Source organism: Misgurnus anguillicaudatus, chromosome 8 (genome assembly GCF_027580225.2).
Source record: "Misgurnus anguillicaudatus chromosome 8, ASM2758022v2, whole genome shotgun sequence".
Classification (NCBI taxonomy): Eukaryota; Metazoa; Chordata; class Actinopteri; order Cypriniformes; family Cobitidae; genus Misgurnus; species Misgurnus anguillicaudatus.
The window spans coordinates 29,328,177-29,352,618 of NC_073344.2; the positions used below are offsets into that span (position 1 = coordinate 29,328,177).

Consider the following 24,442-nt stretch of genomic DNA (forward strand, 5'->3'; position numbering starts at 1 on the left):
TTTATAATTTATTGTTTGCATTATGAACTATTGTAATTTAGTTTGTTATGACTATTTTTCAACCTTTTGAGACTGCTTTATGTACCTGATCGGTAACTCTTTATTTGAGGGGGTGTTCATAAGACACGTGTCATAAATATGAAGGAGAATTTATGCACGTTTATGCCACCAAGTTTTACGAAATTACGTACCTATTGTCACGTAAATTTGTGAATCTTATGCGTGACACTGACACGGTTTTCCGCCTTTTTGCGTGAACATGTCACGCATTTCTGTTTACGTGTCACTGTCTAGTATTTGTTACTCAACTGTTTTGTCCTATTTTCAAACCATTGTCGCTTCGGTTTAGGGTTAGATTTACATAAAATGACATCCCTACCCAAACCCAACTCTAACGCCAGGCGACAATGGTTTAAAAATCATAAAATATAAAAAATAAATCATGAAAAAAGGTATCCTAACGCAAACACCAAATCTAACACTAAACCGAAGCATTAATGGTTTGAAAATAGGACCAAACAGTTGAGCAACAAATACGTGACAGTTACACATAAACAGAAATGCATGACATATTCATGCAAAAACGCGGCATAAGACATAAGACTATAGGTACATAATTTCAGGATAAAGGGTTGGTTTATGACAACTGTCATTAAGTGTCATTCATTCAATTATGTAATTTTCAATGCAAAGATGACATTGTTTGAGATGTCTTTGTTATGACAACTTCACATTAACCAATACATCATAACTGACCACTTTTTACTAGTGATACAAATTGACCTCAACTACAGTGATACAAATATAATCTGTCGTTAAAATGTCATTAAGTGTTAATACTGTCAAATAGTTTTATAACAGCGTCATAAATATTTTTCTTGACCTCAGCTACAGTGATACAAATATAATCTGTCGTTTAAATGTCATTAAGTGTTAATACTCTGTCAAATAGTTTTATAACAGCGTCATAAATATTTTTCTTGACCTCAGCTACAGTGATACAAATATAATCTGTCGTTTAAATGTCATTAAGTGTTAATACTCTGTCAAATAGTTTTATAACAGCGTCATAAATATTTTTCTTGACCTCAGCTACAGTGATACAAATATAATCTGTCGTTTAAATGTCATTAAGTGTTAATACTCTGTCATATAGGTTTATAACAGCATCATAAATATTTTTCTTGACCTCAACTACAGTGATACAAATATAATCTGTCATTTGAATGTCATTAAGTGTTAATACTCTGTCATATAGGTTTATAACAGCATCATAAATATTTTTCTTGACCTCAACTACAGTGATACAAATATAATCTGTCATTTGAATGTCATTAAGTGTTAATACTTTGTCAAATAATTTATAATGGCGTCATGAATATTCTTCAGTTCATACATTTTTTTACGTTTCCTCTATGTGTTTAACAAATAAAATCAACCATCCAATAAAAATAATAAATAAAATTTATATAACTATATTTTATTGCATTTGGAGACGGATTCAACTTAAATTAAATGAAAACAGTACAATAATAGGCTAAGCCATGCAGCATTGGGTCCATCTCACTGAAACAGTTAATTACATTAAATTAAATTAATTAAATGTTTTGTTAGTTTTTTTTAAATCCTCTGTGTGAGGAAGAACAAGTTCTGTTAGTCTTTATGTATAGTGCACATACATAAAATTAAGTATAATATTTTGATGTGTCTGTTGTTAAGGTATTTAAAATTATTTGACATAGTATTAACACTTAATGACATTTAAATCACAGTTTAATGTAATGTTAACCCATAAAGCTAGGTAGTTTCTTAAGTTTGATAATTATTATGTTTATGACAGATTTATGACAAGTTATGATGTATTGGTTTATGTCAAGTTGTCATAACAAATACATCTCAAACAATGTCATCTTTGCATTAAAATGACTTAATTGAACGAATGACACTTAATGACAGTTGTAATAAATGTGCAAAAAAATTTCCTTCATGATCATGACACGTGTCATGTGATGATTATGAAGGTGTCGTGTCAGTCTTATGAACACCCCTTTCAAGTAAAGTGTTGCCAAATGATCTAAAAAAAGGTTGAAAAATGGTTATGTAAATTGTTTAAATTGGCTAGTTCATGCTATCATGCTGCTCATTTCTAAACATGTTTAATAAAAAAGCTTTTTTCTATTCTGACAGAACAAACGTTTGAAATATGCAATGTTATTTATCTCTCATTGTTGTGCAGATGTTTACAGTGAGCTCATACTCTGAACCCATGATGGTGAAGCTTCACAGCGGCATGTCTCGTCATGTGGAGGACCCAGAGATGCTGTGGGTGATGGGACCCGTGCTGGCCGTCGTTCTCATCATCATCATCGTCATTGCCATCCTGCTCTTTAAGAGGTACAGAGCAACTCTTTTATATATGAAAGTAACCAAAAGTGATGATTTATGACGTAAGAGATCATGAAAATGCAGAGTCATCATATTCTGCTTGCTGTTAGATATCAATTTCATTCAGAGAGACATTTGTGACTCACTGTAAGTCTGGAAAAGACTCATGCTATTTTAGTCGAGAAATCTTATTTCATGCAGCGTTCACAGTCTGCAGTTTACCCGTGTACCCGCAGGCCACACTTAGGGTTTTGTAATACTGAATGCTAATACAGAACTTTAATGATTAAATAGTGCTACGGTTATTGAACCAGACAGCAGAAATGATATTTTCCCTCACCCGAATCTCCAGTGAAAATCCAAGGAATATAAAAGGTATTGCAGAAGGAAAGTTTAAAGATAGCACACCTACCCCAATTTGATCTCTCCATTGTGCAAAGTAACCTTGAGGCGTTACAAAAACTAAAGATGAAAAACGTACTTGTCTTCCTAATTACGACTGAATGCAATCTTCCTTATTAAAAAATGGATGAGAATCAAATGTCCAGGGTTTGAGGTCTTTTGAGAGAAGAGAAAACTCATTTTACGAAAGTCAGCACAGTGATATGAGCGAGGTAGAGAAGATGTTAAATAAAAGAGATTTTTAGACAAAGAATGGGAAAGGTGAATTCAAGCTCATTAGCAGAAATGCCATTTTCACATTGTTAAAAAACTAATGCATGGCATTTTTGACAAAACTTTATAGTTTTCTTATCTTTTGATCTGTTTTCTGTCTTTTTCTCGTCTTTCTGTGTTATGCAGCAAACAGGAGAGGTGGGTATCCAGCGTTTGTCTTGACGTTTGTTGTTTAATGTGCAGATCTCATAAAAGAAATGAATATGTGTGATCTGAACATCTCAAATGTTTACACATCTAGCTGAATTGTATGTGTGCGCGTACATTAACTTTGATCTCACTTCCTGTCTGGACAGGAAGCGTACGTCTCCCTCGACTAAAGATGAGCACTCAGCTGGAGTAAAAGATCATTTACTGGCCCATTCGTCTGACCCGGTGGAAATGAGGAGACTTAATTACCAGACACAAGGTAAATAACACTATCATGTACTGTACACGCTTTCCTCCTCCTTTTCAAAGCGCTCGAGCACTTGCGCTCCCGTAGCATCTGCTGTTGCTAAGCAACCATGAGCCGCACTTTTCATAGATTCAGTAATGCTTCTCAATGCATTGTTTCTTCTATTTGTGTCAAAATGATAGCTACTGGATAGTTACTGGATCTTATTTCATGCACAAAGACTAAAGCCGTGCTCCAAAACTTCAGTGAGTTACCTCGCTGTCATACATTTACATGAGCAGCTGCCCTCAAATGGGCATTTACATTGAAAGTTGTTTGCAGTAAGAAAGCAATAACAGTCAGTCATTTTAATGAGAGTGATTAAGAAAACTATTTTTGACATGTAGCACAGTTGATCAATGTCAGTTTTAAACAATGGAGCACTTGTGGTAATGACTTAGAAATGCACCCCGTTAAGTTTAGTCAAGCTGTTTTAATGTTCTGCGTCCTGAGTAAACATCGCTTAACGGAAAGGAAAACTTAATAGCCTAATGAAATACGGATAAGGATTTGTAACTGAGCCACTTCAGTTTAAAGACACTTCTGATGAATTTGTTTTGAATTTTTTTAACTATTTGACCTTGAAGTAGTACAAAATACAATAAAGGAGCAGTATGTAATTAATTATATCATTTTTAACTGTACTACTAACTTTAACAAAAATACTTTAATATATTCATAGATATGTAGGAAACATGCCAAGTTCATATATCTGTTTCACTGAAAAACAATATTACAATCAGTTATTCTCTCTTTAAAATGTACATTCTGTGTCAGAATGTCTGTTTTTATTTCGTGATCCCGCCCACTGTCATTCTACCGTTTACCCAATAGTACGCTCACCTAAAGGATTATTAGGAACACCTGTTCAATTTCTCATTATTGCAATTATCTAATAAACCAATCACATGGCAGTTGCTTCAATGCATTTAGGGGTGTGGTCCTGGTCAAGACAATCTCCTGAACTCCAAACTCCAAGCAATTTTGAGCGTGGCATGGTTGTTGGTGCCAGACGGGACGGTCTGAGTATTTCACAATCTGCTCAGTTACTGGGATTTTCACGCACAACCATTTCTAGGGTTTACAAAGAATGGTGTGAAAAGGGAAAAACATCCAGTATGCAGCAGTCCTGTGGGCGAAAATGCCTTGTTGATGCTAGAGGTCAGATGAGAATGAGCCGACTGATTCAAGCTGATAGAAGAGCAACTTTGGCTGAAATAATCACTCGTTACAATCGAGGTATGCAGCAAAGCATTTGTGAAGCCACAACACGCACAACCTTGAGGCGGATGGGCTTCAACAGCAGAAGACCATACCGGGTACCACTCATCTCCACTACAAATAGGAAAAAGAGGCTACCAAAATTGGACAGTTGAAGAGTGGAAAAATGTTGCCTGGTCTGATGAGTCTCGATTTCTGTTGAGACATTCAGTCAGAATTAGGCGTAAACAGAATGAGAACATGGATCCATCATGTCTTGTTACCACTGTGCAGGCTGGTGATGGTGGTGTAATGGTGTGGGGATGGTTTCTTGGCACACTTTAGGCCCCTTAGTGGCAATTGGGCATTGTTTAAATGCCACGGCCTACCTGAGCATTGTTTCTGACCATGTCCATCCCTTTATGACCACCATGTACTCATCCTCTGATGGCTACTTCCAGCAGGATAATGCACCATGTCACAAAGCTCGAATCATTTCAAATTGGTTTCTTGAACATGACAATGAGTTCACTGTACTAAAATGACCCCCACAGTCACCAGATCTCAACCCAATAGAGCATCTTTGGGATGTGGTGGAGTGGGAGCTTCGTGACCTGGATGTGCATCCCACAAATCTCCATCAACTGCAAGATGCTATCCTATCAGTATGGGCCAACATTTTTAAAGAATGCTTTCAGCACCTTGTTGAATCAATGCTATGTAGAATTAAGTCAGTTCTGAAGGCGAAATGGGGTCAAACACAGTATTAGTATGGTGTTCCTAATAATCCTTTAGGTCAGTGTAGATTTAACTTTTTTTTTTTAACATTTTGTATTTTTATCACAATGCTATGCATTCTGGGATTGCATGAGGGATCCATGTAATGCTACTATACACTTAAATAATCGTCAAAAAATGGTCAGGCAGTACCCTTTCAAAAAGGTCCTAATATGTACCATTTAGGTACATATATGTATACATTTGGTAGCAATATGTGCGTTTGAGGTACTAATATGCACTCTTTAGATGCAAACGTCTTAAAATATATCTTAGATATAGGGTGTTTCAAATGATATTCAGATACTCGCCAATTAATGAAGCAGCCTTGGTGTCTTAAAATGCTCTCTAGGTAGGCAGCTCACTAAGTGTTGGAACACAAAATATGAATCAGTTATGGGTTGTTGGATATAGATGTCAGAACTGTTCTCCAGATTTATGGATGTGATGTTCTGCCGGAGCTTTGGTGTGAAGACAAAACATAATTCACACAGATTCACGCTGTCAGGTGGAGGACACGATGAGTACCTGCCAGCTGATCTCACACACACACACACACACACACACACACACACACACACACACACACACACACACACACACACACACACACACACACACACACACTGTGTAGCATCAGATCAAATTGAATGAGATTTGAATGCTGTTCCAGCCTGAAAATTAAACACGGAGAAAATCTCTCTCATTCCTTCAGCTTTCTATCCATATTTTCTACATTTTTTCTGTCTTTCTCACTCTTTCTCTAAGGGGATTTTTCTGAACGCAGAGATATTTCGCTGAATTCAATAAGAATCTGATTTTGCTTCGGTTGCAAAGTGACTCATGTTGTTATGTCAGATGTGAACATGCGATCGGCTGATGCGACTGATGTCTTTCTCCAGGCATACTGGGAGAAATATTCATATCAGCTTTCCTAGCAAGAAAATGTATTTTTTCTTTTGTTGCCAGTCTTCAAATGCGGAACCAGACTACCAGTTTATTTACTTGTTTCAAGCAGCTTTAGGACACTTTAGGAAAAATAGTACCTTAGAGATAACAGAGTTTTATTTAATGTATCCCTGATGTGCAATAAATAATATAACTTGGTTTTAGGGCCATGTGTATACAGTAAGTCTGTTGTTTTGCAGTAACATTAAATCCTGTAGTACTTGATTTCCCAAGAGTAAAGATAATATGTGACCCGTGTTGGCAAAATGAGTCGGAATGCGCACTAATTTTGAGCTAGAAGCAAAAAAAAGTATAAATGTCGAAATTGAGGTTTTTATAAAAATAAGTCATTAAGCCTTCGTCTAGCGATCCCAATGCTCTAAATCGTCATTAAACAACTAAAATTATCTTTATTTATACATTTTCTGAGAGAATGTCACATCCTAAATGCTTTATCAAATACAAAGATGTGTGTCCATCCACATGCGCATCTGACATTTTGGTTTTGATTTTAAAACATGCAGGAATTAGAAAATAAAGTGCAGGATTTGCTTGATGTTAAAATATCAATTAAGAAAGATAAAGTGTGGGACCTGATTGTTAAAAGAGTTATTAAGTGCGTACTGACAGATCTGAAGCATGCACACACATGCGCGAGCATGCATCCCAGATACACATAACACTGAAAAAAATTCATTCAATTTATTCAATTTTTTAAGGTAAATGGTTGCAATCAATTTATTTAAGCTACATTTAAACAAAAGTTTTTGTTTTGTTTTGTTTTTCAATTTTTATTTTTTTATTTTTTTATTTTTTTTAAATGTAGCTTAAATAAATTGATTGCAACCACTTACCATTCACGCAGATATAATCTGTTATGTCTTAAGTGAATGTTTGGTTAACTGCTTGGGAAAAATATCTGATGTGCAACATTATATTAGATCCTTTCACTACAGTAGATATTAAAGCTGTCTGTTTCAGTGTCAATCAAACAATAAAAGAAAGAAAAAAGTTTAACGTATATTTTTAATTTCCTGTGTGTGCCAGATCTATTCGTTTTATGTATGGATGCTGTGATTTTGCTTTTCAACCCTCATAAATCTTTAACTCGATTTTTCTCAGAAGTCAGAAATCTGACTTTGCTGACTCTATCAACTTCAAACACGTGTAGCTCTGTCATTTTTTGTCAGATTCCAACAATCATACATCTTTTTGAAGTTTTTTTAATGGAGAAACTCAAAATATCAATAACTAATTTTTAAAAAATTGCGACTCATTTTGCCAGCGCGGGTCACAAATGCTCTAAAGAAGTTAAATTATAATACTTTAAATCATTTTTAAAAGATTAAAATGACGTATTAGAGGATTGGAGCCATGTACAGTCTGAAGAGTCTCACTTTTCATATTTGTGACCCTGATCCACAAAACCAGTCATAAGTGTCATTTTTTTAAATTGAGATTTATATATCTTCAAAGTTGAATAAATAAGCTTTCCATTGTTGTGTGGTTTGTTATTGCAGGACAGTATTTGGTCAATATAATACTGATAAGGTCCAGATTAGGTCTTTAGCAACACATATTACTAATGATAAATTCATTTTTTTAATATCCTAATGATCCTAATAATGATTTTTGGCATTAAAATAATAATAATTTTGACCCATACAATGTATTGTTGGCTATTGCTACAAAATACACCTGTGTGACTTATGACTGGTTTTGTGGTCCAGGGACACCAATTTTTAGGACATTGATTTGATTTTCATTGATTTTCTTGTTAATGTGACATCACACAAACAAAGCCCCGTCCACGGCCACTGACTGACTGGATCATTTTACCCAAAAACTTCTCTAAATGTGTTTGTTAGCTGCTAATGCTGCTAAAGATACTATTGAATCAGATCTATTTTTAACCGAAAGCACTCACTGTCTATTGGTGAGAGAGTGAGGGGCTGTAGCTCATTTGCATTTAAAGGTACACACACGAAGATGATGCTTTTTTCCTCCCACCCAAATAGGGCAATTTTAGAAATGCTGTAAGAAATGATCTTCACATGAAACTTCACAGACATTCTATGCACACCTGAGAAACATATTACATCTTTTAAGAATAATAAAAGTGATGAATGGAGACCGCTCCTCTGTCTCTCTTCTGTCAGTGACAGATCTCATAATCGCTGATCTTTTTTCGCAGGTTCCAGTGCCGTCAACTGCCCTAATGCTCCAAGTTAGTTTTGCTTTTGCTCCTTATCCACCTCCCTCCCACCTGTCCATCAAGACCAAAGCCACACCCCCTCCACCACGCTGGCTGCTTTACCATCTCTTACCTCTTTTCCACAGGCTCTCTGTCTAAATCATTCAGAAAACGTTTTATGTCATGTCTGTGTGTTATGTCTTGTACAGGATATGATGTCATCTTGCTTTTGACACGGAAGCAGTTCATATTCCAGCCTATGAGCATGTGCCTTCACTGCTTACATCACTGCCACCTGTCTAGTACATAGCATGGTCTCTCTCTCTTAAATGCCGTGTGAACCAAACTCTTGTTTGTTCCTCACAGTTCAGCCAATCAAAACAAAACAAGACACTAGAAATATATCTTTATCTTCTCTGTATCCCTTTAGGAATGCGAGAACACCCTCCAGTTTCTGTCTGCGCTTTGGCTGACCACATAGAGAGACTGAAAGCCAACGACGGCCTGCGCTTCTCTCAAGAATACGAGGTAACGTGAGGTGCATTAACAATCCTGAGGAGAAATATTCTCCTCTTTACATGACAAACAAGCCATGGAGGGGTTGATGTCCTATAAACGTCTGATAATTGCATGGATAAGTGAGAACAATGGGGGGCGGACAGCGCATCTATTATAAATATCTGCTGCAGCTGGCAAACAGTGCAGATGTGTTTTTCAGACCATCAACATATAACTTGAAGGAGAGATTCTAAAGATAATCATGAAGTAGTTTGCAAGGCTGTAGATGCAGGTGTACCGCAGCTATCAGTTTTATACATTACCCGTCAGAGTTGGGTTGAGTATAAATGTGAAGGAACCTGGTCTGTGTACGTTTTGATAGTTTGTTTATCAACCTGAAATAAGAATGAAATAAGCAGATACGAGAAAAGGCGCCTTTGTTCGTTTTTACGGAAAAAATCACTACTACAGAAGCAGAGGACTTTTATTTTGTTGAACAGACTTGAGGAACAACAGATGATGTCACATATTCACATTTTGGCTGACAAATTGGTGGAGAGGTGCGTTTAATGACCGCCCACATGTCAAAACGAAGTTTTAAGTGGTTTATTTGTTTTGTACCAAAAAATCAACCCGAACAAAGGCACCGTTCTTTCGTTTCTGTTTATTTCATTTGAGGTTAAAAAACAAATTATCAAAACATACACGTATGCACAACATATGCACTGCAAGATACTAAAGACCATTTAAAAATGAGGCTTACATCAATTTTGCTGCTTAAATAAGCCATCGGATTCGTCTCTCCTCCATCTTTCAATCTGTGCCATAGCTAAAAGGAGTAACATTATGTGAACCCTACCATCTTCTCTCCTATTGGCTGTTGCTTCTGAAAGTTGGTCTTAAAAATGTAATTTTGTTGCATCGCTGCATACACCTTACAGCCACCAATGGTAACCATCGCTTGTGTTGGCAGAAATCCACTGATCTCTATTGAAATTAATGGGATTGTGTCACTTTGTCGCTGCGTGGCGCTTGCAGTGTGAACAGGGCATTAGGATGACTGAGATGTTTTGATGTTTTGGGTTATCTAGGTGTACCATAAACGGTTCAGAGGAACCACATTTATTAGTTTCCTACCAATCAGTATTAGTACAATATATCTAATCAGCCATCTTACACCATTATTTTTATAATTAGCTCATCATTTGGGTTTACTGAAGGCTTCTAACAGTCCCTCCAGAAAAGCGTGATTATGCGATCGCATGATTCAATGCATAATCAGCCCGGATATTTATGTGGGGGCGACATTTTTTTTAAATACGCGCACTTTCGCAGCATAAATTGCAGATTTCCGTGTGCAAAATATGCAGGGCTTGCATGATTTCATAATCCCTGCATTTTTGTAGCAAAATATATATCTTAGCAGAAAGTTGAAAAATGTTGCATTTGCGTCACACAAGCACAGCGATTTCCCCTGTTAACATGGGAACGTTAGGAAGTGACGTAATTACACAGCGTGAACATCAATGAAAAGCTTCACACAATTTCATCGCATTTGGGTTTACTGAAGGTTTCCAGATTTCCAGGTTTCCAGATAGCAAAAAGTCACATATATCTTAGCAGAAAGTTGAAAATTTTTGCAAGTTCACGCAATTTTGGCAAGTTCCCGCAATTTCATCGCATTTGGGTTTACTGAATTTTTCTAACAGTCCCTCCAGAAAAGCGCAATTATGCAATCGCATGATTCATTGCGTAATTAGCCAAAGTCCGCATATTTATGCGGGGGCTGCATTTTTTTAAAGACGCTGCACTTTTGCCGCATAAATTGCAGATTTTCGTGTGCAAAATATGCGGGGCTTGCATGACTTCATAATCCCCGCATTTTTGTAGCAAAAAGTCACATATATCTTAGCAGAAAGTTGAAAAATGTTACATTTACTTCACAAAAGTGCAGCATGGTCCCCTGTTGTCATGGGAACGTTGGGAAGAGAACATCAATGAAAAGCTGTAAAACTGCAAACAGTTTTTGCAAGTTTACGCAGTTTTGCAAGGTCCCGCAATTTCATCGCATTCGGGTTTACTGAAGGTTTCTAACAGTCCCTCCAGAAAAACACGATTATGGGATCACATGATTCAATGCATAATCAGCCAAAGTCCGCATATTTATGCGGGGGCTGCATTTTTTAAATATGCCGCATTTTCACTGCATAAATTGCAGATTTCCGCATGCAAAATATGCAGGGCTTGCATGATTTTAGAATCCCTGCATTTTTGTAGCAAAAATCACAAATACCTTAGCAGAAAGTTGAAAAATGTTGCATGTACTTCAAACAAGCGCAGCATGGTCCCCTGTTGTCATGGGAACATTAGGAAGTGACGTAATTACACGACGTGAACATCAATGAAAAGCAAACAGTTTTTGCAAGTTCACGTAGTTTTGCAAGATCCCGCAATTTATGCATAAAATTGCATAAATGTCTCGCATATTCCATCGCATTTTTTAAGAAAACATGCTGCAAGATCAAGGACTTTTGCACGCAACAATAATAAAAAAAACTTTTTCTGGAAGGACTGTTTTAAGGCCTTAAATCTAAATCCTCCATCGCTATTTCTCACTTAAGGCATAAAATTCCTGACAAGAAGTTGAGACTAACACAGACAAACAGCTTTATGTGTTTATCTTCTCACATCTATCTAAAGATCACAGTGTGATTTCATTACCATCCAAAATCAACTACTGCTGTGAGGACTGCACACATGTGCTGATGTAACATATCAACAATGTAACTTACACACAACAGTCTTCTCTCTCTCGCTCTCTCTCTCCTTTACACACCCATCAGAGTCTTTGGCAGCACCCAGATCATCAGAGCTTGAAATTAAAGCTGGAGAACGACTCTATTAGAAGTGTAGCGAGTCACCTGCTTTAATAGACATCTAATCCTGAAGTGTGTGTGTGTGTGAAGGCGGAGAGGTGGTGGACTGTCGCCCGCTTGAATTGTTATTGCATGGCGAGCGGTTCAGTGCTTAGACAATCAAGAGCTTAATATAGACATCAGATACTGAGAGAGTAACAGTGATCTAATAAAACGCCAAATGGCTTTCATTAAACTGCAATGCTAAACAAGCTAAACAGGATAAAGAGATCCTCTGATGGGCCTTATGAGGGGAGAAGTGCACGCATAGGTAGAGAGACAAAAGTAAATACTGTAAATAGAAAGAGAGAGATACTGTAAGTGTGAACTCGTCATCTCTCGACAACTTTCTTTTTTCCAAGTTTTTTTTTGGCTGATTTATGCCTTTATTTGATAGACAGTATTTAGGGAGAGAACAGGGAAGTACAGGGTGGAGAGAAGGGTACGGGATCGCCAAAGTGCATTTGTACCATATATTGTAGCACTGCCCACTACACCATCGGCTCCAGCTATCACTCGCTCTCTTTCTGACAGAGGTCTAGGTTTTTAACATTGTGTGAGGTGTACTGTGCGCTGTCTACAGCCCATAATAATTACTGCAGATCACTATGAATCGTCACTATGAGCATCATTGCTAAGAGCAAGTTTAGCTCACCCTCGTGTGCCGCCGAGCAAACAACAAGGTTGTGTCTGAAATAGCCCCCTGTAGCCTTATATAGTGCACTATTTGAGGTAACAACTGTTTTTAGTGCTGTTTGAAATGTACACTCACAGCTAGCCGCTACTCATCCACTGACACTTGTGTCAAATAAATTCGGAAGATGGCGCCCAAAGCACTTCCAGTGAGCTCAAGTGTCCGAATTTACTTGCTTGTAAAAAGCAAACTGAGCCAAAGTAAAGCGAGGCATGCTGCAAAAAATATACTAATATGCATCTTTACTGCAGGTTCACACCAGCCGTGTTTGAGGCGTCAAAGTTTAACTGCGTATACCGCGTCTAGTTTGCCGCTTAAACATTTTGAGTTTACTCGCTTCATTCGTGCGTGAAAGCCACGCGTGAAATTCTAGTCATCGAGACATTCACACTGAAATTTGCGTCATGGGAGGGGCTTCTGAGACTCCGCTTGCTTCCTGTAATCACGTCACTACTAATGCAAGCTCCTGATTGGTTAAGGTGGTGCGTTTTTCCGCCAAAGTTCACATTTTTCAACTTGCACGTTTCCCCACGGCAACGCTCAATTCGCGCCGTTCGCGCAAAGTAGACGTGCAAATGAGGCAGAATCGCATCTACCGCATCGCGCTAAACGCCTCATTCGCACCGCGAGACCTCCAGACGCACGTCAGTATCTTTACATTGACTTAACATTGAAATCACTCAAGCTTGATACCTCTACCGCGGCTGATCTGAACGCAGCATTATAGTACTAATATGTACCTCTGAGATATTTATATGCACCCTTCAGCTCCAGTGACAGCTATGGTACATTTATTTCTGATAGTATAGGAAAAATCAATATAGATTATCAAAGTGAGATTATTATGTGACCGAAGCGTCAAGCTGGCATATTGAATTCTGCTAAATGCATTTTAAGAATGTGTTTGTTACTGTAAATGCAGAATAATTGCATGTGCAGAGGAAAAGGTAAGCACTTATGGATAAGACTTTGTCAATGAGGACACTGTATGTGGGTGTGTGAGAGAGAGAGAGAGTCTCCTGTGGGATTGTGAATCTGTTTCCCTCACAACCTGTGACAGAAACTCAATAAACCCTGAAGATGCAGTGACGCAAGATCTTACAAACACAGCATGTTACGAAAAAATTAAACCGTACAGCAAACTCATGAGCGCCACCATGTGACAACAAATGACTGGGACATTTATCTGATATGTACAATTTTTTATTTTTTATTAATAAGAAAACCATCTCCAGTTTTGTGTTTTATAACGGCGCATTCGTTAACGCTAAACGGAAGGCTTGTCTGAAGCGTGGCCAACAGTCAATCACAGTGGCCGCTACACATGCTCCGTTGTTCCATAAACGTAATTGGCTGGCTCTGTCTAGGTAATTTGCATAAGGCGATCTGATTGGCTGACGCACGCGTTGCCACTTGAAAAGTTGAGAAAACGCTGACGCCCCGTGTGAATGCGTCGTAATAGAGAGAGAACATGGCCGTTACCGTCTGACACATATATCAAAGCAAACAGCAGCGTTGGGTTTGAATCATAAACTGCAAAAAAGATGGACGTAGTGTCCGTGATGTCACCCATAGGTTTGTGAAGAGCGTTTTTTTAAGCCAATAGTAGGCGGTGCCTGCTGTCGCCATCCTGGCCGCACAGATGGTTAAAGATGTGGGACGTGGGTGAAGCTGAGGTGGCAGGTTTGATGAAACCACGCCCCCTTAGCTCGACTCTAGTAACAGCACTGGCTGTTCAACCGTCACTCAAGTGGCCACGCCCTTAATTATGCAGAACTTTAAAGCTTAATATAATTTAAACAGATGAGTTACAAAAAAATTCACCCCCTCACAGTTGTCATGAAGGGCAAAATTAGCTATATAGACTAGTAAAAAAACTCTTTTTATACCAGGCTGTAAACATATTATTTTCTGCTGTAAAGTTGGGCATTTTAACATGGAGGTCTATGGGAATTGACTCCCTTTTGGAGCCTCAAGTGGCCAGTCGATGAATTGCAGTTTAAGTCACTTTCATATTGGCTTCATCAGAGAGATCGAAAGGTTGGACCGCTGTTTGAATATACAGCGTGAGAGCCAGAGACTCTTATACATGCTTCAGTAATGCTATTAAAAACACCCAGATGAATATTTTACACTTGCGAGTCTTCATGGAGCTCAGTTATGTGCGTTCACCCTTATCGCAGACGTTTCTTCTTAAATCCTCTAGGAGAAATAAAAAATAACCGTGAGTCGATTGACAAGCAGTAAGAGAGTACAGGGCTGTAAAATTTATGTAGGATGGATGAGCTCAAGTAATGTAGTCTTGTAACATAAAAGAAGTTCAAGTCTCCATTTTCTCTCTTTTAAAGGGATAGTTCATCCAAAAATGTTCATGTTGTTTCAAACCTGTATAAATTTATTTGTTCTGATGAACACGAAGGAAGATATTTTGAAGAATGTTTGTAATCTCAAACCATTGGTGAGCCCCATTCACTTCTATAGTAGGAAAAAAGAATACTATGGAAGTGAATGGGGCTCATGGCCGGTTTGATTACAAACATTCCTCAAAATATCTTCCTTCGTGTTCATCAGAACAAAGAAATGTATACAGGTTTGAAACAACATGAGGTTGAGTAAATGATGAGAGTATTTGTATTTTTGGGTGAACTATCCCTTTAAATACTGTTATCCATCCTCAGGCTATTCTGTTGCTGAAGGTTGAGGGTTTGTGTTTAATTTCACTGCATTATTGCAACATTGAGACACAAACAAACACAATGTCAAGTAACCATAAACAAACATACCAGCACATACAGTTAATCACAACATGGCGTATTGTTTTGTACTGAATTTAAAATGAGCATTTGCAGTTCATGTGTAGGCAGAAATACATTTGCATTTAGAAAATATTCCCATTGGCCTTAGCATGAATTCCCTTCCCATGTGTTTCATACGGTTCAATGTATAATTACTGTTTTGTTCGTTATTAAAATAAGCTGTTGTGTTGTCTGCTAGGAATAAACATCTCTATTATTACACAAGAGACACAGTAATGAAATGCAGGGAGATTAGACATACAGTATGTGTAGCTGTACCACCCCTGTGAGCCATTTATTTATCACTATGGTACATTGGTGTAGTATTAAAGGCTGATGAAGGTCCCTAAAGCTCTGTCAAGTTTCAGATATATACAGTATGTGCAATGAGCAGTGTTTCGTCTGCTAGATTAAATACCAGGTCAGATAAAACCATGAGGAATCAATATATTGTTTTAATATTTTGATTTAAAGATTTTGATAAAGACAAAGCTAAGCTGCAAATAATCATTCAGAACTTCCACAACATTTTGGCATGAGATTCATGTTTTTGAACACGCCAACAACATGGGATCTGTGATAAAAAAAAAACTTAACCTACACTGTAAAAAAATTAGCTGTAATTATGCAGCTGGTTGCCAGTAACTTACTGTAGAAGATAAAGACTGAAAATGTTTCATGTTCATTTAACTTTGAACAAACTGTTGCCAGTAAACAACATAAATGTAAAATTTACAGTAAGTTACTGGCAGCTAGTTGCCAGTAATACCTAGTAATACTGTAATTTCTACAGAAATATTTTAGAGTGTACAGATATGGTGAGACCATACAGATATTGTTTCTATACCACGTGTTAGTAGAATAATATACAGTAAAAGATTTTACATCTTTACATAAAAGTTCACCCCACCTCAGAAGTCATTTAAAGGGGTCATGACATGTTTTTTTGTTGTTTTATTATGTTCCCTGAGGTGTACTTATAATATTGCTCAAGATATTTTACCGAAAAACAGACAAAATTAAGTCATTTATGACTATTTTCACACTGTTTTTCATCCTCTGATTGAATGTGCGTTACCCCTTTAAGACCGTTCGGCCTGGCTCGGTGTCCCGCCCACTTCTACACTGTAAAAAATTTGCTGTAATTATGCAGCTGGTTGCCAGTAACTTACTGTAGAAGACTAAAAATGTTTCATGTTCATTTAACTTTGAACAAACTGTTGCCAGTAAATAACATAAATGTAAAATCTACAGTAAGTTACTGGCACCTAGTTGCCAGTAATACCCACTAATACTGTAATTTCTACAGAATTTTTTACAGTGTATGATTGACAGCCTACATGCTGCAGTTTCACTACAAATACAGCTTCTTAAACATACAAACATATCGTTCTCAGCTAGTGTTTACAAACACTGCAACCTAAATAATGCTCCCTAAATAATGCACCCTAAATAATGCACTTATTGCCAGCAACTATAAGCAAAGATTATCAATACAATACCAGTGTGTTTTTAACACATATGCTCTCGTGTATGTATGTAATTATATCTCCAGCTTTTGCGCGATGTAATTCAAAACTCAGGGATAAACGGTTCATTACCGCTTGAAAAATAGTTTTTACAAGAGCTTACCGTTTGCTCTTGTTCAGTTCAAATTTACTGTTATTACAATCCTATCATGATTTTCATTAGTTTTTTTCCAGAGGATGATTGCATAAATGCTTTCATTATTGATACGGAGAGTGTTTTAGGGAGATACTTGCGGAATGTATTAATAATAGCAAGACCTGTAAAAGGGACACGCCACTTTTTTAAAAATAGGCTTATTTTCCAGCTTCCCTAGAGTTAAACAATTGAGTTTTACCGTTTTTGAATCTATTCAGCCAATCTCCGGTCTCCGGTCTGGCACTACCACTTTTTGAATCAACAATTACCAAAAAGTTTCAATTTTTTTCCTATTTAAAACTTTAAAACAGCAAGCGCAGTGATATTACTCAGTGCCTGAAAATTGTCCCCAGCTATTGAAAGGAGACTATTTTCGGGCGCTGCGTAAAATCATTGTGCCTGCTGAAGCCATGTTCCTAGCCATATCGGCCTAGAAAATCACAACTTTTAATTTTCCGTCGTTCTTAGTACACGGTGTAACTACAGAAGAGTCAAGTTTTGGATAGGAAATATATTGAAACACTTTGGTCATTTTTGAGCGCGATGCTAATGGTCTAATCAGATTCAATGGACTATGCTAAGCTATGCTAAAAGTGGTAACGCCAGACCCGGAGATCAGCTGAATGGATTCCAAAACGGTAAAACTCAATTGTTTAACTCTAGGGGAGCTGGAATATATATATATATATATATATATATATATATATATATATATATATATATATATATATATATATATATATATATATATATATATATATATATATATATATTTTTTTTTTTTTTTTTTTTTTTAAAGTGGAGTGTCCCTTTAATAGATCAAGGCAAAATTGATCGCTAATGTCATGGCCCCTTTTACAACGGTATGGTTTTCTTTTTATGAAAGGATGCACTATCCAATGCCATTATAACATTATAACTAGGATGCCTTGAGGGTGAATAAAATATGGGATTATTTTTCATTTTGGGGTGATCTATTCTTTAAGCCTTGTTTCCACTTTGCAAACCCTAATGAAAAATACCATCAGTGGAAATGTGTGGCTACGGCTTCTTTTTAACCACATACATTTTAGTTCGATATAAAGAGTTTTTGCAGAATGAATTGTGTTGTGGCCAGTATGAGCTAATATAAAGAATAAATGTGTTGTTATTTATATATATTTTTAATCATTTTAGTCGGTTTACATTTCTAACTAAATAGTTTATGTTTTGTCTTTCTGGTTTGCAGTCTATTGATCCTGGTCAACAGTTCACCTGGGAAAATTCCAACCTGGAGGTCAACAAGCCCAAGAACCGCTATGCAAATGTCATCGCTTACGATCACTCCAGAGTCGTACTGAACCCTGTTGATGGTTAGTTCATACAACAAGAATTAATTTTTTATAGTTTTTCCCCACCATCAAAAGAAAAGATGAAAAAAATTATTTAAGTGTGCTGTATTTAAGCCAACACTGCATTGTTGAACTTCAGGTGTACCGGGAAGCGACTACATCAATGCCAACTACATCGACGGCTACCGCAAACAGAACGCCTACATTGCAACTCAGGGTCCTTTGCCAGAGACCCTCAGTGATTTCTGGAGGATGGTGTGGGAGCAGAGGACCAGCACTATAGTCATGATGACCAGACTGGAGGAGAAGAGCAGGGTGAGATTCAGTTTGCAGCTATTTCTCTTTATGAACTTCCTGCTTAGCGGCTTTCTCGCTGTGTGCCGCCTGTCTCTTTTTAATGAGGTCATTTCTAATTCTGGTTAGTGGTAGTCGCTCCTGAAAGTCACTTATCATTTCTGGACACGCCCACTTTTTTCATGTCGCTGGAAGTCACCAAGCTTCCATTGAAATGAAGAAAGATCATGTTGCTTTGCTACTGCTAGTCGCTGAGGGTCTAAATGGGGCTTTAGACAGAAATAGACCATCTAAGAGGAAAATAAAGCAACGATTTTGTTGTTTTGTTCAGAGTTCATTTGAAGTTTAGTATGTAGTTCAATGCATATAAACACGTGTCTATATTTGGATAACATACTATAAGTTACAAATAAGGGTCAGGACAGGATGTGATGTGTATTTGTAAGAGGGAGGCTTTATATGTTCCCTCACCTGCCGTGTTGCCAGCTGGTCATCTGTTTCTTTCTCCTCGTGGGCTGTTCGCTTTAGCATGCAGATGAATCTCACACTGTAATAGTACCGATATTGTACCTCACTGTTGAAGATTTCCAGATAAAAATACCTTAAATGAGGTCTTCAGGGTGTGAATTTTGTCTTTTACAAAAGTGTATCACTTAACAACCTCATGGTTGGTCTGTGTTGAAAGGTTTATGCATAAAAAACAATTTCTCTATGGAGAAAATGAATGTGAGTTTTACAACCAGAACTGTTGCGCTCTGTGGTCACAAATATATTGTTACTGCCTTTCCTAGTTGTGACAGGATTGTATTCATTCAACAGTAAGAAATGACTGAATGCACGGCTTGAAGAAGTGCTTATGTTGGTTGGTTAGTGTGTGGGATCATTAGGAACATTATTAAAGGGACACTTTTTACCGTTATGGAATCGATTCAGCTGATCTCCGGGTTTGGCGCTACCACTTTTAGCATAGCTTAGCATAATCCATTGAATCGGATTAGACCATTAGCATCGCGCTCAAAAATAACCAAAAAGTTTCAATATTTTTCCTGTTTAAAACTTGACTTTTCTGTAGTTACATCATGTACTAAGACAGACAGAAAATTAAAAGTAGCAATTTTTTTAAGCCAATATGGCTTGGAACTATACTCTTATTCTGTCGTAATAATCAAGGACTTTGCTGCCGTAACATGGCTGCAGGAGGCGCAATGATATTACGCAGTGCCCGAAAATAGTCCTCTGCTATTGAAAGTTACCGAGGGGACTATTTTCGGGCACTGCGTAATATCATTGTGCCTGCTATAGCCATGTTACGGCAGAAAAGTCCTTGATTATTACACCAGAATGAGAGTATAGTTCCTAGCCATATCTGCAGTGGTGTAGTGGTGTCTGGAAAAGTGGGTATACTCTTAATGTATGCCCCCAGTAGTATACTGGGGGCATACATTAGTGGGTACACAAGTGGGTATACCCCATGCCATCAAATAAAGAGGTGGGTATACTCCGTATACCTGTGTATACCCTGCACTACACCACTGCATATCTGCCTAGAAAATCACAACTTGTAATTTTCAGTCGGTCTTAGTACACAATGTAACTACAGAAGAGCCAAGTTTTAAATGGGAAAAATATAGAAACTTTCTGGTTATTTTTAAGCGCATTGCTAATGGTTTAATCAGATTCAATGGATTATTCTAAGCTATGCTAAAAGTGCTAGCGCCAGACCCGGAGATCGGCTGAATGGACTCCAAAGCGGTAAAAATCTAATATTTAACTCTAGGGGAGCAGGAAAATGAGCACATTTTCAAAAAAAGTGGAATCTCCCTTTAAGTTAATGATGTTAAAAACTTAATCAAGAGTGTGTTGTCTGGTAGTGTTGTGGCGATAGATGATTTTAGGCGGGGTTTGGGTGGGCAGGGGGGCACCCAGACCAAAGCCAATTACGATTTTGGCTCTAGTTTAAAAACCATAAGAGCCGCACAAAGAATTGCAGTACCCTTGTTTGCCATTAGGTGCATCCCCAAGCACAAACGGAAACTCTATACCTATGACAATTATGTCTTTGCCGATAGTCAGGCAATGTCTTATTACAATATTTAGCTTGTTTGCCCATGAATGTTATCAATTATTATTATGCATATTATTATTATTATGGTCCCGTCATAGTTTCACATCTACATTACTGCATCTTTTTTCTTGTAATGCACATGACTCTGACTTTGCTTTTACCCGAGAGTGCTTGATTTCATGCAAGTGTTGTTCCCATTTCTTTGTACAAAATAATTTTTACAGCATGCACTGGGGCTGCACGATAAATCACATGCGATTGTCATCTGGCCAGTAAAGCCGGTTCCTTGATTAGTAGCAGGGCTTGACGTTAACTTTTTTGCTCACCAGCCACAGTGGCTAGTTGTTTTCCAAAGTTACTAGCCACTCAGCATTTTCACTGGCCACAACTTTGTAGCTGGTAAAATAAATTGTATATCATTAAACTTGACTTTGGCATCCTAAAATGACTTTAATTCAAACAAATTAACTTGGTTTAGCTAACTTAGATGCAGTTTGAATTTCAAATGCAGTCTGACCACCCAAATTAACCCTCTGGGGTCGGACCCTTTTTGGACACAGTCAGAGTTTCTGACATGCTCTCACATTTGGTCTTTTTTCAGTTGCTTTAAAACACATTAATGGCCAATATCACATAACACTGTATTCAGCACAAACTGTGCTATAATAATATGTAAGATAAATGTATGTACATGTTTGTATTTTTAAGTAAATGATGTTTATGCGTGGTTAGTAAAAACAAGAAAACAAAAAGTTGCTGAAATAAGGCCAAGAAACACATCCTAAACATTTGTTAACAAGCAAAAAAGTTATCTACTCTTGTAGAGTAGAGAATTTGCTACAAAAAGATGTAAAAACCATTTAACCCACTCATTCACATGAAAAAATACATTGATTTAACTTTTGTAAGACACTTTTTGCTGTGTAAAGGCAATATGCAAGGGAGGGTCAATGGTCATGAATATTGATGTGTTTCACACCTGAGGAGACCCAACCCCCTAATGGCTCAGAGAGGAATGTTGGGACAAAAGAACTGTGACTGTGGGGAGACTTAAAGAGAAAATCTTTTGCTTGTAAAAAAAAAAAAGGTTAAAATAAAGTACAAAATACTTTTTTAGTAAAATAAAAGTCTTATAGGCTTGCAAAAAAATGCTAAAACATGAACAATACAATAGATTTAAGAAGCTTTATTATAATTATAAATGAAGAAGCTTCATTGTAATTATAAATAATAAAGTAACAATATGTATACATGTAACAATATTCTATATGACCAGTACAATATGGCTCTAATTAAAAGAAAAGAATTCTAAATGGTCAGCTGTGAAAGTTTGGTGTGCATCTAAAAATACTTCCAAATATAAAAAATAAGGTATACATTTGTAAACCATCACACACTGTAACTCTTTGGGAATGGAGTTAAATGTTGTCGTGCCATTGTTCAAAACGTGCGGGTACCAGACGAAGTTGGTGTAGCAGACACATTCCTGAAAACATATCTTAATTAATATCATGTATTTTCAAAGTACAAAGCAACACATCAGTATTACTAATATTGAGAACTTTTTTTAATAATTAATAGGGGTGACCCCGAATAGTTGAAGATTCGATGCATCGAAGAAGCCGGATTCGACTACCAATCTCACAGTCGAATCGTTGCAGATGTGCTATGAAATGAGGATCATTCAATTTTGGCCGTATATGGGTGCACACATTATCTGATTTCACATATAACAGCTTTCTCCCAATATATTAATATACAGTATATTATTATAATGCTGCAAATAATATGTGATGTAGCAGCTTTCAATAAATATTTTTAAAATGCGTTAAATCCAACTAACAAAGCCTGTGATGGGGCTCCACGTCCATAAGAGGTTTCTATGTTAATAAACCATTGCATCTTTGTTTCTACATTTAAAAGACAAAGCTGGCAATTCTGGCAATACTTTCGTTTTTTATTAATTTCTTTATTTTATTTATAAATCACTCTGGGTTATCTGATTTATCTATTTGGCTTGTGTTTTGTTTCCGTGCACTTGAGGCATTTTGCACATTTGTTCTGCACGTTGTTACTTCTGACCTTATTTTATTTAAAAAATGTATTTATTATAAAACGTAAATTCTGATATAATTTAAGTCTGTACATTTTGGATTGTTTTTCGTTCTATCGACGTTGCGCTATTGCGTTCTGGCCATGTTTGCGCATGCAATTTAGCCGAAAGTGCTAGGTGCTCTACGTCTCATATTTAGAAGTTCATCGAACTAAACATTACAAAACGGATGTTTTTCGACGGGTATACGTTTTAAAATGTATTTAAAACCGAGTGGTTATCTATTATGGTCGGTGTTCACTTTCAAATGATAGCAAAGAGATTCCTGAAATAAATAATATCATCAGGTCTTTCTGTATCTAAAGTGAATACAGAGATGATCAAAGTCAAAGCAAGCAAGCATTTCTGTGCTAAACAATAACGCGTAGTGTCTATAAAATCATTAATTTCAGTGTTTTTCTTGTTATAAATTAACGTTTAATGAATTGTATACAAAGCTTAGTTTTTGTCATTTACAGTAACAATCACAAATTATTTGTCATTTGTATTTTTTTTGGTCATGGCTTTGACGCGCTTAATCTCCAAATTAAATAAAAATACTAAATTGTAGCCGGGGTTTCCAAGGCAGGATCACCATTGTTATTTTTTAGGTTTAGTTCTCAAAATGTTTTTTTTGTGTGATGTTCTGTAGATCGTGGCATTAAAATGTTATGAGGAATAATTAAACAAATGTTGCCTTACATTTTACCTTATATAAATGCATCCACAGTCAAATATATACTGTTATATAACTCAGGCAGTAAAGCAGAAAATAATTGGGTACAGAGATGCGCTGTATATGTTTGTTAACGGGCCATTACCGGACATATTTATAGCTAAAAATTAACACATGACATATCTCCGGGCACATTTACAGCACATCAATACTAGGCTACATCGAAACATTTACACCCGAACAGACATGCATATTTGAGCATGATGACAATCTCTGGGCACATTTACTGTTATCATGTAAGCAACATGTCAGTAATACAAATATTGTGAATGCATAAGTTCTATGTTTATGCATAGTTTTATGCATTAAAAAATCAAGCAACACATCAGCAATACTAATATTGAGAACAGAAAAGCCGGTAAATGTAACTTTATGAATTTCGGGTTCGTTTCTGCATGCCCCCGTGCGAGTAAATGACGATGAAGCCACGTTACTAAAAAAAAAATTATTTGTATCATGTATTTTCGGAAAATACAGATATGTTTATATATATATATATATATATATATATATATATATATATATATATATATATATATATATATATATATATATATACATCTTGTATTTTCCAAATTACTACGCAAAACATCAGTAAAAGTCTACTAATAAAACAGAAAAGCCTGCAAATGTGACTTACCCTTTATGAATGTCCGTTGCATTTCTGCAAATGCCCGCTGAAGAGGAGAGTGATGCTGCCACATTCCTACAAAAGTTTTTAATAATTAATATAATGTATTCT

The 24,442-nt window shown here is 36.7% G+C and overlaps 1 protein-coding gene across 19 annotated transcripts in view; it reads left to right on the plus strand.

The window, feature by feature from the left end:
- ptprfa (protein tyrosine phosphatase receptor type Fa) overlaps window positions 1-24,442 on the plus strand; it is a 294,038-nt gene that overhangs the window by 253,384 nt on the left and 16,212 nt on the right. For 8 of the 19 annotated variants that reach the window (XM_073870663.1, XM_073870665.1, XM_073870667.1 and 5 more), the window contains 7 exons: window positions 2,237-2,394; window positions 3,187-3,198; window positions 3,357-3,469; window positions 8,616-8,648; window positions 9,046-9,143; window positions 18,411-18,534; window positions 18,653-18,828. In XM_073870663.1, the coding sequence (XP_073726764.1) occupies window positions 2,237-2,394; window positions 3,187-3,198; window positions 3,357-3,469; window positions 8,616-8,648; window positions 9,046-9,143; window positions 18,411-18,534; window positions 18,653-18,828 (714 nt within the window). The remainder of the gene's footprint in view (window positions 1-2,236; window positions 2,395-3,186; window positions 3,199-3,356; window positions 3,470-8,615; window positions 8,649-9,045; window positions 9,144-18,410; window positions 18,535-18,652; window positions 18,829-24,442) is intronic. The other 11 variants (XM_073870666.1, XM_073870677.1, XM_073870670.1 and 8 more) reach the window with 3 other exon arrangements.